Here is a 12,354-nt window from a genome sequence, read left to right as displayed (position 1 = left end):
CGCCCCTCGCCGAGGAGCCCCGCCAGCAGCGGCGGGGGGGGCGCCCGGGCAGAGCCACCGCCGCCGGTCCAGCCCCCCTCCCCCGACCGCAGACAAAGGGCTGAGGCTCCACCGCCACCCAGAGTGCCTCCCACCCCAGGTATCCCCTCCTCCTCCTCCTCCTCTCCTCCTCCTCCTCTGCCCTCCCTCCGCCTCCCTCGCTGCCCGCCGGGCCGCCGCTCGCCCCGCCGCGCCAGCCCCCGCCCGGCTACTCACAGGATGGTGGTCTGGGGGGACACGGCGGGGACGCTCTCCAGCATCAGATGCATGCAGCGCACCGTGCTGCGGAAGCAGAGGCAGCGGCTGGGGCACCACACGCTCCCGCGCTGCGGCGGCGGGGGCTGCGCGGCGGCGGGGGGGGCGAGCCCCCCGCTGCGGAGCAGCAGCAGGAGCAGGAGGCAGAGGCCGGGGGCGGCCGCCGCTCCGCGCCGGGCCATGCCGCAGGGCGCGGGGCAGGAGGAGGAGGAGGAGGAGGAGGAGGAGGAGGAGAGGGGCTCCGGCAGCTCCGCGTCGCGCCCGCTCCGCTCCCCGGCCGCGGCTGCCGCTCTGGTCGGCGGCGGGGCGATCCCGTCCCCCCGCGCAGGCTGGAGGAGGGGACGGCGGTGGGCCCGCCCCGGCCGGCGGCGGGCTGGGCTGGGCGGCCGCCCCGCTGCGGGGGCTCCGCGCCGCCCTGCGCACGCAGCGCACCCCGGGCGGAGGGACCCGGCCGCCGGGACCCGGCCCGCTGCTCCCCGGCCCCCGCTGCTCCCCGGCCCCCGCTGCTCCCCGGCCCTCGCCTCCATCCCCGGGAAGGGAGGGGGCGAAGGTAGCCCCCCGAGGTGGGCGACGGCGTGCACCTCGGGAGAGGAGGGAAGGAAGGGGAAAGGAAAGGGAAGCCAGGAGAGGAGTGGGCAGAAGGGAAAGAAAAAGGAAGGGAAAGGAGAGCAGAAAGCAAAGAGAAGAGGCGAGGAAGAAAAAGAGTCGGGGAAAAGAAACCCTTGTGGGCAGAGGCAGGTTCAACCTTCAGTTTTTAAGTCCCGTTTCTGCCCTGCTCTGAAAGACTGGCGTGCACAGCCCTTGGACTACCCCCTCGTAGTGCTGCAGCTTTTACTGCTGGGCCAGGAAAATCTGTCTGATTTCGCCCTGAACTACGTTCAGCTGATGGTTTTGGGTAGGTGTGTACACTGGCAAGAAGCTGTAAGAGGACCGCCAGAATGTAACCATGCTTACAATAATGGTTGCAGCCTTAGCTCCCATGGTCTCAGCACTTTCTCCAAACAAGTCTTCTGTGAGAACACAAAACTGGATTACCTTTGAGATTTCTAACATTGCCCTAAATATGTTGTCATGTGATGTCAGGTCCAAAGTAGGTAGGTACCTTTTCTCCAGCTCTCTCCATGCTTTGACTATCCCAGGTGAAAACATCGGAATGTCATTTCTAGGATGACAATAACAGTGATCACAACTAACCTATTGAGTGTAACAACAACATATTCTCTCACAAATGATGGGTGTCAGCACCTCCAGTTCCACTCTAGAAATCAGCCCTGGCACTTCTGCAGGGTTGCCTGCGTGACTTTTTCTTCAAGGAACAATGTAGAGGCCATTCTTGCCTAAAACTTAACTATGGTCATGTTTACTCTGAATCTTACTAGCACATGAGTCAGGGAATTACTTCTTTTTTTTTTTTTAACACGAAGTCAAACACCTCATGTAGGACATCGGAGCCTGGAAGTGTGCTACGACGAGTGCTGGATACCACTGATGGGCCCAGAATCAAAATATGCTGAGATGAGTCATTATCTGTAACTTACTTTCTGCAGAAGTACTATTTGACTATGTTTTTCTTGAGTCACTATGTCTCTCCTCTCTAAAGCAAGACATGACTGCTTATATCTTAAAAAGGAGTTAGCTAATGGAAGCATAGAAGTGTTTTTCTTGTTCCAAGGAGTCCTGAATCCTTGAAAACACCCTTCAACCTCCCCGTGAGCTGGAGGCTGGCTAACTGGGAGCCTGTGGGCTCGATCTGTGTCTGGAGATAGGGGAGGCTTGCTGATGTGCCATCAGCAGTGTAATTACTGAGTTTCTAGGGTAGTCAGAGACGCCTGTAAGACTCTTTCTTACCATTTAGATACACTTCTAAATTGGGTACATTTCTAAATCCTGTTGCAGAGCTGGGCTTAGTCTGCTATTTCAACACACCAAGTGCTCAGAAACTCATATACATACATGTCAGCTGTTTCACAGTGGAGGATACCAGTCTGAAGTAGAAGAATGTTTACAGAAGAAGCAGGTTAAAATGTTCATCACCTCAATGTCAATTCAGCAAGCAGCTGCTATGTGTATCACCTCCTCCGCGTTTGCAATCAGTGTTGGGATATATGCATGCCTTAATCTGAAAATTAAATTTGTTTCCTGGTCCAGTAAAAGCTCAGGCACTTTTGACCTACAAAGTGCAAGTGTTGGCACAAGTAAGTTTTTGTCCCGGAAATGCCACTCACATTAGAGCATCGTGGCAGTTGTAAATCTGTCATCCCGCAGCGCCCATACTAAGAGCAGCAGAACTTCTGAGGCTAGATAATTAAACACAGTAATATAGAGATAACACTAAATTGGGATATTCATAGCATTTAGGAAAATATGATGACAGTTTACTTTTTGGCATTTTGGTGCTTTATGATGATTCTTTTAAAAAATAAAGCACATAGTCAAAATTGATTATGTTTTCTATAGGGAATTAAAATTGTTCTGAAAAGTTTTTAGCACTTGGGGACTTGCTAGACTATTGTACTATGCATTACAAGTAATTATGCTATACATATGTAATCCTGAGAGTGAGATTAAAATAGATATTTTCACTCTAATGAGGCAATTTAACCTTAACATGCTATATAGTTACATGTAACCTCCAGGCTCTTGGTTAATATATTATTAGTGCCTCATAAGTCATTTAAGTTAGACTTTTTTCATGCCCTGGGGAATCCGGTAGAGTATGAGGTGTTAGGTTTATGGTCGGACTTGATGATCTTAAAGGTCTTTTCCAACCTGAACAATTCTATGATTTTAATATTCATTGCATGCTATTCTAAATTGCTGGCAGGGAAGATTTCTGATAAATAAGACCTCCAAATGGTTTTGATATATCTTTCTGTTCTTAGCCAGTTTTCATAGAATGATTTTTAGAAAATGTGTAGGGTCATTTTTATTGACCCTGCCTATAAATATCCATGGGAAATTTGTCTTCTGTTTCCAATTTCTCTAGTTGAGGAATTGACCTAACAAAAAAATAAGATATTTATGCTGGAAAGGAGATACTTTTCTTTCTGAATGCTAGAAGTGCTTACCTTATATTTAGATATAACGTAAATCTCCATTTGCTTTTAAAAGTTTTCTACTTACCTCTCAGATTTTTGTCAAATACTGCCACTTGCTGGTTTTATTCCATACCAGTAATTTAATTTTATAGCTTTTGCTTTGCTGAAGTACTAAAAAAAAACTTTCTAAAAGATCAAATAGTTAATACTTTTATCTGTTGGTTTGCTAAAAATTCAGATATAAGAAATATAAGCTCAAATCCTCTTCAGTTTAGTTCATATCTCCGTGTTAGCATTCTACCTCTGGATATAAAATGAGGCATTCAAGACATTTCAATATGTCTTCAGATACCTGACAATGGAAATGCTTTGCATTGACTTTGGCAGACACAGAATCATGACCTAGTTTATTATTTAGGACCATTTTGGTCAACAATAACAGTAACAGTTAAGAGGAACAGATTGTCAAAATAACTGATGAAAAAGCACCATAGAAACTTATATTTAAAGTGGGTTTATTATAATATAATAGCACAGGACTCTTAAGCTTAAACACATCTGATCTTTAATATTTTGAAGGCAGAAGCAAAACCCAGACTCGTTTTGAAAGCATATAATCCTGCCTTTTATTTCTATTATACATGCAAAGTGAATGTCATGGGGTAGCTGGATGGCACATGAGCAAGTGTGCTAAACTCAAAGTACCAGCTAAACAAATTATTTAAACTCCTAAATGCTTGTTCATAAGCTTTTCTCAACTATGCAGGAAATCTTATGCTATACTCAGATACATACTTCTTGAAATACCTCATGCTTCTTCATAGGCAGAGCAGTCAGAGGCAATATAACTTTTCCTCTGACCATGGGCATTCAAGACTTTATGATTTCTGCTAGCCCAGCAAAGAAGATTGAGGATGTTGTCTCCACAGAAGCCAGACTCACATATCCTTCTTCCTCTCAGTTGGGAAAGTGATGTTGCTGATATCTTTAAAAGCTGCCATTCTCCTTTCCTGAATATAATATGAATTTCTGAGGAAAATTACTCCTTCACTGGTTACATTATGAAAAAGATTCCTTCCAAGTTCAAACAAGAGTGTGCCTAGCACTGGAATGTACTAGGGTATCTTTATTTGCCTCGTGTCTTGCAGATCACCTGAACATGCATTGTTAGCTTCTTTATAACAAGAAATTCCTGGGACAGGTTGTGTATAAACTGGCAAAAAAAGAAAAGGTTGTCTTCTAAAATATCTTTGAAACTTCACTTCAACCAGGCTACCTGGTGCTATTGTATGTGTCCAAGGAAAGATGCTTACCATATCTTAAATCAACCAGTATAACTTAGATTTGCCAGATATTTCACACAATGTGTTTTAATGTGTCCTCCCTTTCAAAGAGAGAGTTTGTTAGGTGTAGCTATAGGAAATGGACCTTGCTAACCCATTATCTGATATTTAGGAAAATGCCCAAAAGCTTTATTATTTTTACTAACTGTGCAGTATGGATCTCTTAGATCTAATTCCTTTTTTTTTTTTTTTGATCCCACGCAACTATCACAGGTAACACGGTGGAGGTAAAACACTTATCAGCCTGCACTGTCTAGTGAAGTCAGGGTTGAAAAGTAGATATAGCAATAGGATAACCTGCTTTTTATCCTTCTGGCTTTTTAAATGATATACTAAGAAAAAATATTAAATAAAAATGAAAGATAATATTAAGACCCGCTTTGACAAGCTGCTTAAAATGTAGGAAAACATAGGCCCTGACTCAATAGCCAGCTGATGTACCTAGTGGAAGAGTTGGCCTGTAATGATAAAGGAAAACAGTCTCTGAAGAGACTTTCCCAAAGGAAAATGTACTTGAACCAATGAGCTCCCGCTTTCCCACAGAGTAATTTTCCTTAATATCAGCATAACGGGAAATTGGGTGTTATTAGTTTAATCTCTTGCCTACACTGAGGAAATACCTCACCCAGAAGAGATTCCAGGCTATTATTTGTACTACAGCTGTGCCTGGAGGCCTCAGCCAGTATCAGAGCCGTGCAGCCACATGTTTTACAGACATAAATAAAAACCAGTGCCTTCTCTGAAGACGGACAAATGCAGTAGGACTGTGCCCATTTCCCAGACGGGTACTGACGGGATCCTGGGTACCTTGAGCCCTGGGGCCTGGCCGCTGGGGTGCAGGGCCAGCCTGGGAAGAGCAGAGCTGGTCCCTGAGGAGAAGGAGCTGCTGTGGGGAAAGCTAGCCCCCCGCCGCGAGGGCAAGCAGCCCTACTTTTAGGCTAACTGCCATGCCCAGCCTGGCCTCAGCTCAGGCCCATCCCCATGGCCCTGCCCAGCCATCCCACGGCTGCGTCTGACCCCTGTTCCCCCAGTGGGCCTGATCCCAACCCCAACCCACGGCTCAAAATCCTGGCCCAGCCTTGGCTCATCCCAGTCTAACGCCCGGGGCTGGGGCAGCCCCGGTGCCCCCCGGCTGTCCTGCTCCTGGCTGGGGGGTGGGACAGGCCCTGGTGCCCTGGGGAGCCCCTGCCGCTCCTGGCCATGGGGATATCAAACCCTGGGAAGGGTCCTAGAGGCAGCGTTGAACAAACCCTGTTGAACTCTCCAGAGCAGTGTAAATGCTTTCTGTTCTTAATTTTAAAAGAACGAGCATCATCGGGAGAAACATAGTCAGCGGATCAAAGGAAGCTGCTTCCCTCCTCAGCTGGTGCATGTGAGGTCCTGCCTGGAAGGACACATCCCGCTCTGGGCTCTCCAGGTCAAAGAGGACGATGAGAAACTGGAAGGAGGATGACCAAGATGCCCAAGTGCCTTAAGTACATGAGCTATGAGCGTAGGCTGAGGGATCTGGGCTTGTTTCATCTGGTGAAGTGGGAGCAAGCTTGTGATCCAACAGCAACCTACAACACCTGGAAGAGAAACTGCAAAAACTGATAAAGTGAAACAATTCTTTGCAGTGGCAGAGGATATATATAACAAGGTGCAATGGTTGTAAATTGTGACTTGAAAAGTTTAGGTTGGATATCGCGTAAAAATATTTTGTACCGGGATGGTAGTGTGGCACTAGCACGGGTTACACAGAAATGCTGGAAATCCTCTTTCCAAGAGGTTCTCAAAATTCGATAAGACAAAGCCTTGGCTGATACGGGATAGTGCTGGCAATAGTCCTTGTCTGAGCAAGAGGCTGGCCAAGAAGCCTTCAGACGTCCCCTCCAGCGAACACCTCTGTGGCTTTGTTATCAGCTGACTTGCCCTTTGGAAATGCCTATCTCGCTGTTAACAGCAGTGTGAGCCTAGGTGACCAGTTTGAGCAAGATGCCCCACAAGCCTAAAAGGTGAGTCATTAGCAACTTTACCAGTATGACACAATCTGGGAGTCATCATGGCCTTAGCCTCCAGTGAAATGCAACAGTTCTTCTGGAGCAAAATCAACTTACCGTAGTTTGATTAGCGTAATAGTTAAACAAAGGTCTTTGAAAAACCAGAAGTAATGTGATGCTTTAACAGGACATTCAGAAGAAAAATTATTTTTTTCTCTACATAGATTTTCCTTTTTTAAAAATAATGAACCAGAAAGATACAGTTCCTCAAACTTTCAGGTCAAATACCAAAGTACACTGAGAGGCAGGAGGGTGTGCTCAGCAAGGTTGTCTGGGATTTGGGCTATCAACAGACTTCCCTCAACTCATCCATGTTTTCCTGGCTGATCAAAGTCAATAGGACTGTTCAACTAGGGTGGGCTAGCTCAGTCCTGTTCTCTCCCTCAGGGTAGTTTTGATGTCCTCTAATTGCTCCCTGGATTGCCTAATTCCTGTTTGATCTTCCTTATTTAGTCACCTTTGATGTTCTGTTGTTGTTTGCTACAGGATCTCTGGTTAGGATTAAGTCATTTTAGACAGTAAGACATTCCTGTGAAGGGGAACACAGACAAGTAAGTACTAAAAAGAGAACAAACCAAAAATGTGTTCTTTGCTCCAGGTGGCCAACCCCGAGTTACAGTAGCAGTGAAATCAGGGGTCTTGATTTGTAACTCAGGTTATTGTATCATGACCAAAATTTCATGTCTGCCATCTATGCTCTCTTCCTATTGGCCCTTGAATTTTAGAATGACCTGTCAGAGAGCAAAACAGCCTTTCCAGATGCAAGGCTTAGATAAGAGTAAGCAAAACAGAGCCTGCTTAAGAAACAAATGGATTAAAAAAACCCACTACTAAAACCTGTAGCAATTACCGGTACCTTTTGCATGCAAATCAATGTAATGTACAATTCTCTTCAGTTGCACAGACAGTAGTTATATTCTCAACAATCCTTGCTGTACATCCTCCACTAATCATTCTGTCCTACATTCATCCACAAAATGGACATTTGGCTGGGTTGGTCTTCTTTGTTTCTTTTTGCATAACCTGTGGAAAGCAAAATGATTCCCATCCAGTTCTGACTATCTTTAAAATATGGCTGGGTTACATGAGTTAAGGTTCTATTATTTATCCTTATCATATAATTTGAAACTTTAGTTAGTTGGAAGAATTTTGGCAAATTAGCAAATTTTAGATTTTTTCTGTTGATTTTTCTGGCTTGCTTTGTTTTTCTTCCATTGTCAGGTCTCATTCTATTCTCCTTACTGTCTCTTTTTTCTAGCAGAACAACAGCAGCTAAGAAAAGCTGTCAGGAAGTAATGAGGGTGAGGGAGGAAGGTCTTTTTTTTAAACTTACTTTTTTGTTTTATCAAAAAAGCAAATATTTTAAAAAATCCAGTGCAATTAAAATGTTCCATTCGAAATGTTTTGTAGTAAAGATATATCATATTTCAATCTGAAACTTTAACTCATGTCTTCTCTCCCCACTGAAAAAAACTGAAGTATTTTTATTGTAAATATGCACCAAATGTCTGTTACCTGACAAATATATATTGAAACAGTAGCAAAATGGCATATTATGATTTGCACAGTATTTTTTCAATTATGTTGAAATATAATTGCATTGAAATTCAATTAGCTAAAGTCTAATCCAGAATTTTGTGGAGAAACAGACAAGAAAAGACCTTGACCTCTTTAACAGGAATCTGTTAGCAAACCGACAGTTGAGTGGCATTTTAGTACAAAATACAGGCCCTTAAAATTAAACAAATAAGTCTCAGTATCATTTGTAAGATCATCATGAACAACATACTTTTAGTATTTTAGTTTGTAACTTTTGCAGAGGCACCAGAATTAAAAGGACACAGTCATTAATTCTTCATTTCAGACTTTCTTTTTCATCCTTCTTCTTAATGTTTTCCTTGCCCTTTCTCTCAAAGGCACAAAGTTTTTTGGTCTTAGATTTAAAACCCAGAACATTAGAAGGTGCTTGAGTGATTCCTAATTCCATTTTCTGTTTTTGAGTCACGGTGTTCATTTTATTTGATTGTTATAAATTTGTGCTATTAAAAAAATACTGAGGAAGGTGAAACCCAGTGGCAGAGAAGCAGAAGGGTTGCTCCTTCATGTGAACACTGGGGCCTGGAGCAGTTAGTGGTTAAGAGAGTCGCAGCAGAGAACTGGGAGTCACATCTCCGAGAGGGTTCAACGAGCCTCCTGGGATCAAGGGGCTGAGTCAGTGATGCAGAAAGTCATTGCTTAGTTTGGAAGTAAGGACATGCTTGCAAGGAGCACATGGGCACATCTGTACAATCTGTTTTATTTCTCTTCTAGCTGCTCTGAGCCTTCCCTGTTTAAAAAAGAAAACTGCTACTTTTGTTCAAAACTTGTCTTTTTGTGGGTTTAAAATCTTTTTGGTCTTATTTGGGGAGCTTACTGTGAGGAGAACGCCTGGGTAGATCCTCTTCAAAGCCAGCTCTGGACCTTGTCACAGTCACATTTTTTTAAGTCCTGCTCATTAAAGTCATAGTGTCTCTTGACTTCAGTGAGATTTTGAGGGAGTGCACTTGGAACATTTAAAACAGATCATTTAATAGATGAGTATTAATAATAACAGGTAGCATATATATTTTATCTTTTATCTATGGGTATGTTTGTAATCAGCATTTAACTATGCGTATCAGATTCCTTAGGAAATAGTGGGTGAATTCAAACTGCCGTTTAAAAAATCAAAGTTTCACCAGGATTTTTCAAACTGAAGCATGTAAGAACAATAATTTTCCAGGGTGCTGAGCACCTCTGTTCAGACAGCTTCTGATCATGTGTAGACAAAGATGCACCATGATGCATGATCCATATCTATAGATAAGATCACATCACATGCAAAGCTAGCAGCCTCACCTGAATTAGCATGTCCGATTAGAGGTGCAACCTTTGCCATGAATATTTCTATCACTTCTTGCTTATTTACCTACCTACCCTGAAAAAGATTCTCTTTTTATCCACAGTCAGTTCAATATGGCTTATAATCATACACAGTCATATAAGTTACGACTACAAAAACTTAGCAGTTTAGCTGATCCTGCAATATCTGTTTTTAGACATACCACAGTTTTTCTCTTGATTTTAAATATTTTGCATCAGCTGTCCTACAGTAAATGCAATTGCTTAAAAAGATCACTCCTTTCTTTCTCCTGGAATGAATTATTTTTCCAGACAGTGTATTCCAGACCTGCCTCCTGGGATGGAAATTCAGCTTAAGTTATTTTCAGAAATTGTCCTTACGTATTCTGATAACCATAGATGGTGCAAAAGAGAAAGAGTGGAATAACTGGAAGCAACCTTCAAAAAATTAAAAACGACTTTTTTTTTTTGGTAAGAAAGTAGCATATAACTAAAGAGGTGAGAATAAAAATTGATACCCGACAGAAATAAGTTTTCCTGAACAGGCTTTCAGTTAGTTAAATTTGCTGCTATTACTGTTGACATGCTAGTTTCTTGGGTGGAGAAGCAAAACTAGATTTTACTGTGAACTTTTCTTTTTGCAGTTTACTGAAAGTGTTAGTGAAATGTGAGCTAAAAGATGAAGTTCTTTCTTGGTCCAAGGGGCATATCACAGAAAGGCTCTCCTGATCCATCTTTTCTTAAGAAACATGGGGTTTTGGGGTATCAGCATTTTTAATCAGAGGAGATTAACTCTAAAAATGTGTCTGGGTACAGAGAGGTGAATAGATATTGTGTCATGTGTAGTCAGAAGTGCTGAAATGTCTATTATAGCAATAAGGGTTAGATATTACTCATCAGAGTGGAGACCTTACTTCTACCTAGGCTTAAACATGTCTGTTTAAGGTGGAGGTGTTAACATTGATCTGATTAAATATGAATGTGGCTCACACATCTCGGGCATCCATCTGGGCAGAGCCTGAGGGCTCTCGGGCATGGCCAGGGATTTTGTGAGGCAGCACACTTCACAGTTTAAGATTATGTGCATGTATGCACATGCTGGTGTTTTGTGTTAATATTACAAGAAAAAATTAAATCTAAAGTTTCATGCATACAGAGAGTAAATCTCTTTAGGAATGATGGCTCAGGCAAGAACAACATAATCCATACAGAGAAAGATTTAAATATGTAAAAAAATCTCAAAACCTGTTTTCATTTTGTTACATCTCCTTAATGTGTAAATCCAGTAATGACTTGCGCACTTCTGTTCTCTCTTTATAAAAGCCATGGTCAGCGAAGAATGGAGTAGAAGCAATTCCATATGTTAGGAGGGTCACTGAATACCTCCTTCTTTATAAACCGTATTATTTACTAACAGCACACTGCACAGATCCTCTTGAATATAACACATTTACTTGTATTAATTCAAGTAACAAGACCATTTAAAAACAACCGTGGCCAGCTCACAAGCACCACAAAAATGGAAAAAAACATGCAGCTACTTGTACTGTTCTCGTCATAAGTAATCACTGTGCATAAATTGGTGCCACATTTTCATGACAAATAACCACAGAAAGGACCTAAACTAAGAGTGTTCTCTAAAGCGCAATTTGAAGCGGTTAGTGCTGCGGTCACCCCAGTGACCTCTCTGCTGCAGCTGCTGGTGTCCCTGAAGCTGCTGCAGACCCCTGGGACCCCTCAGTGCCTACAGCCCCAGAGCTCCTGGTGAGGCCCAGCAGGACAAGCATCACCAGAGGAGTCAGAAGCAAGGGACATCCTCACGTGAGACTACAAGATCTGACAAAGAAGATAACCTGGCCTGAGGCTCTGTTCTTCAGGGGGGATACTCACTCCTTCTTTAAGTGTCAAATGAAAATTGGGGACTTGAGCAAAATTACGGGTGCCCATAAATGCAGGTCATGCAATACACACAGTGTTTCAGGGCTGCAGAAAGAAACTTGATCAGTAATCCCAACAGTACCATTGGTTGCTCCTCAGACATGTGCTCAATGGAAGCGTGTGCGGCCCTAATGTTTGGTGTGCAGTAGGAGGCAGAATTTTGTTTTTTTCAGTGAAGCATTGCTTGACTTTTCAGTGTGAAGAATTTCTTATTTTCAGATCATAAAAGCAGGACACATCTGAAGCTAATTCAAGATTAAAGCTTCTCTCACTGACAGCCTAAAACATGTAGCAAAAGGAACAAAACTGAATTTCAGGCAGGGCAGAGCCCAGAGCATAATGCAAAAACAAGGAATAAGTGCAAGTGCTAATACGTGAATCTCAGAAAAACAGAATAGTTTCTGAGCAACTTCCACTGGGCGTGCCGGTATCCTCCAGCTCCACCCTATTGTGCATCCTTTTTCTTCTTGGAATAGTTGTGATATCACAGCACAAGTGTTCCTATCTTTTTTGTTACTTTCTCCATTTTATATGCCTGCATTTTTGATGGCCTGACTCTGTCCTGTTTCTTCTGCTTTTTACTGACCCTGTGTACTTGTTCTGCAGCTTTTTAGTCTTCTGTTTTGATCCTTTCCACAGACAGTTTGGCTGATTGTACTCTTTGGAAGCATTTGCGAGAGGAGTGATTTTCAATGTAGAGTCAGTGAACCCCAGAGAATCCACAAAGTATTCCTAACAGTCCATGAGAGATAGTTAAGAAAATCAAGTCTACTGTCGGCAAGGTTAAATGTTCTGCTTAGAGATCAATGCCTCCATTGAAAA

General features: G+C 43.1%; 1 protein-coding gene across 2 annotated transcripts in view; it reads right to left on the bottom strand.

Annotated features, from left to right (window-relative positions):
- The window catches only part of PXDN (peroxidasin), an 88,846-nt gene extending 88,247 nt beyond the window's left edge, over positions 1–599 (bottom strand). For both annotated transcript variants that reach the window (XM_069805891.1, XM_069805893.1), the window contains exon 1: positions 256–599. In XM_069805891.1, the coding sequence (XP_069661992.1) occupies positions 256–476 (221 nt within the window). In that variant the 5' untranslated portion in view covers positions 477–599. The remainder of the gene's footprint in view (positions 1–255) is intronic.
- Between the last annotated feature and the right edge of the window lie 11,755 nt (positions 600–12,354).

The sequence above is a fragment of the Haliaeetus albicilla genome, chromosome 18 (genome assembly GCF_947461875.1).
Source record: "Haliaeetus albicilla chromosome 18, bHalAlb1.1, whole genome shotgun sequence".
NCBI lineage: Eukaryota > Metazoa > Chordata > Aves > Accipitriformes > Accipitridae > Haliaeetus > Haliaeetus albicilla.
The sequence above is the reverse complement of the archived record's forward strand: the minus strand, read 5'-3'. Positions and strand labels throughout refer to the sequence as shown.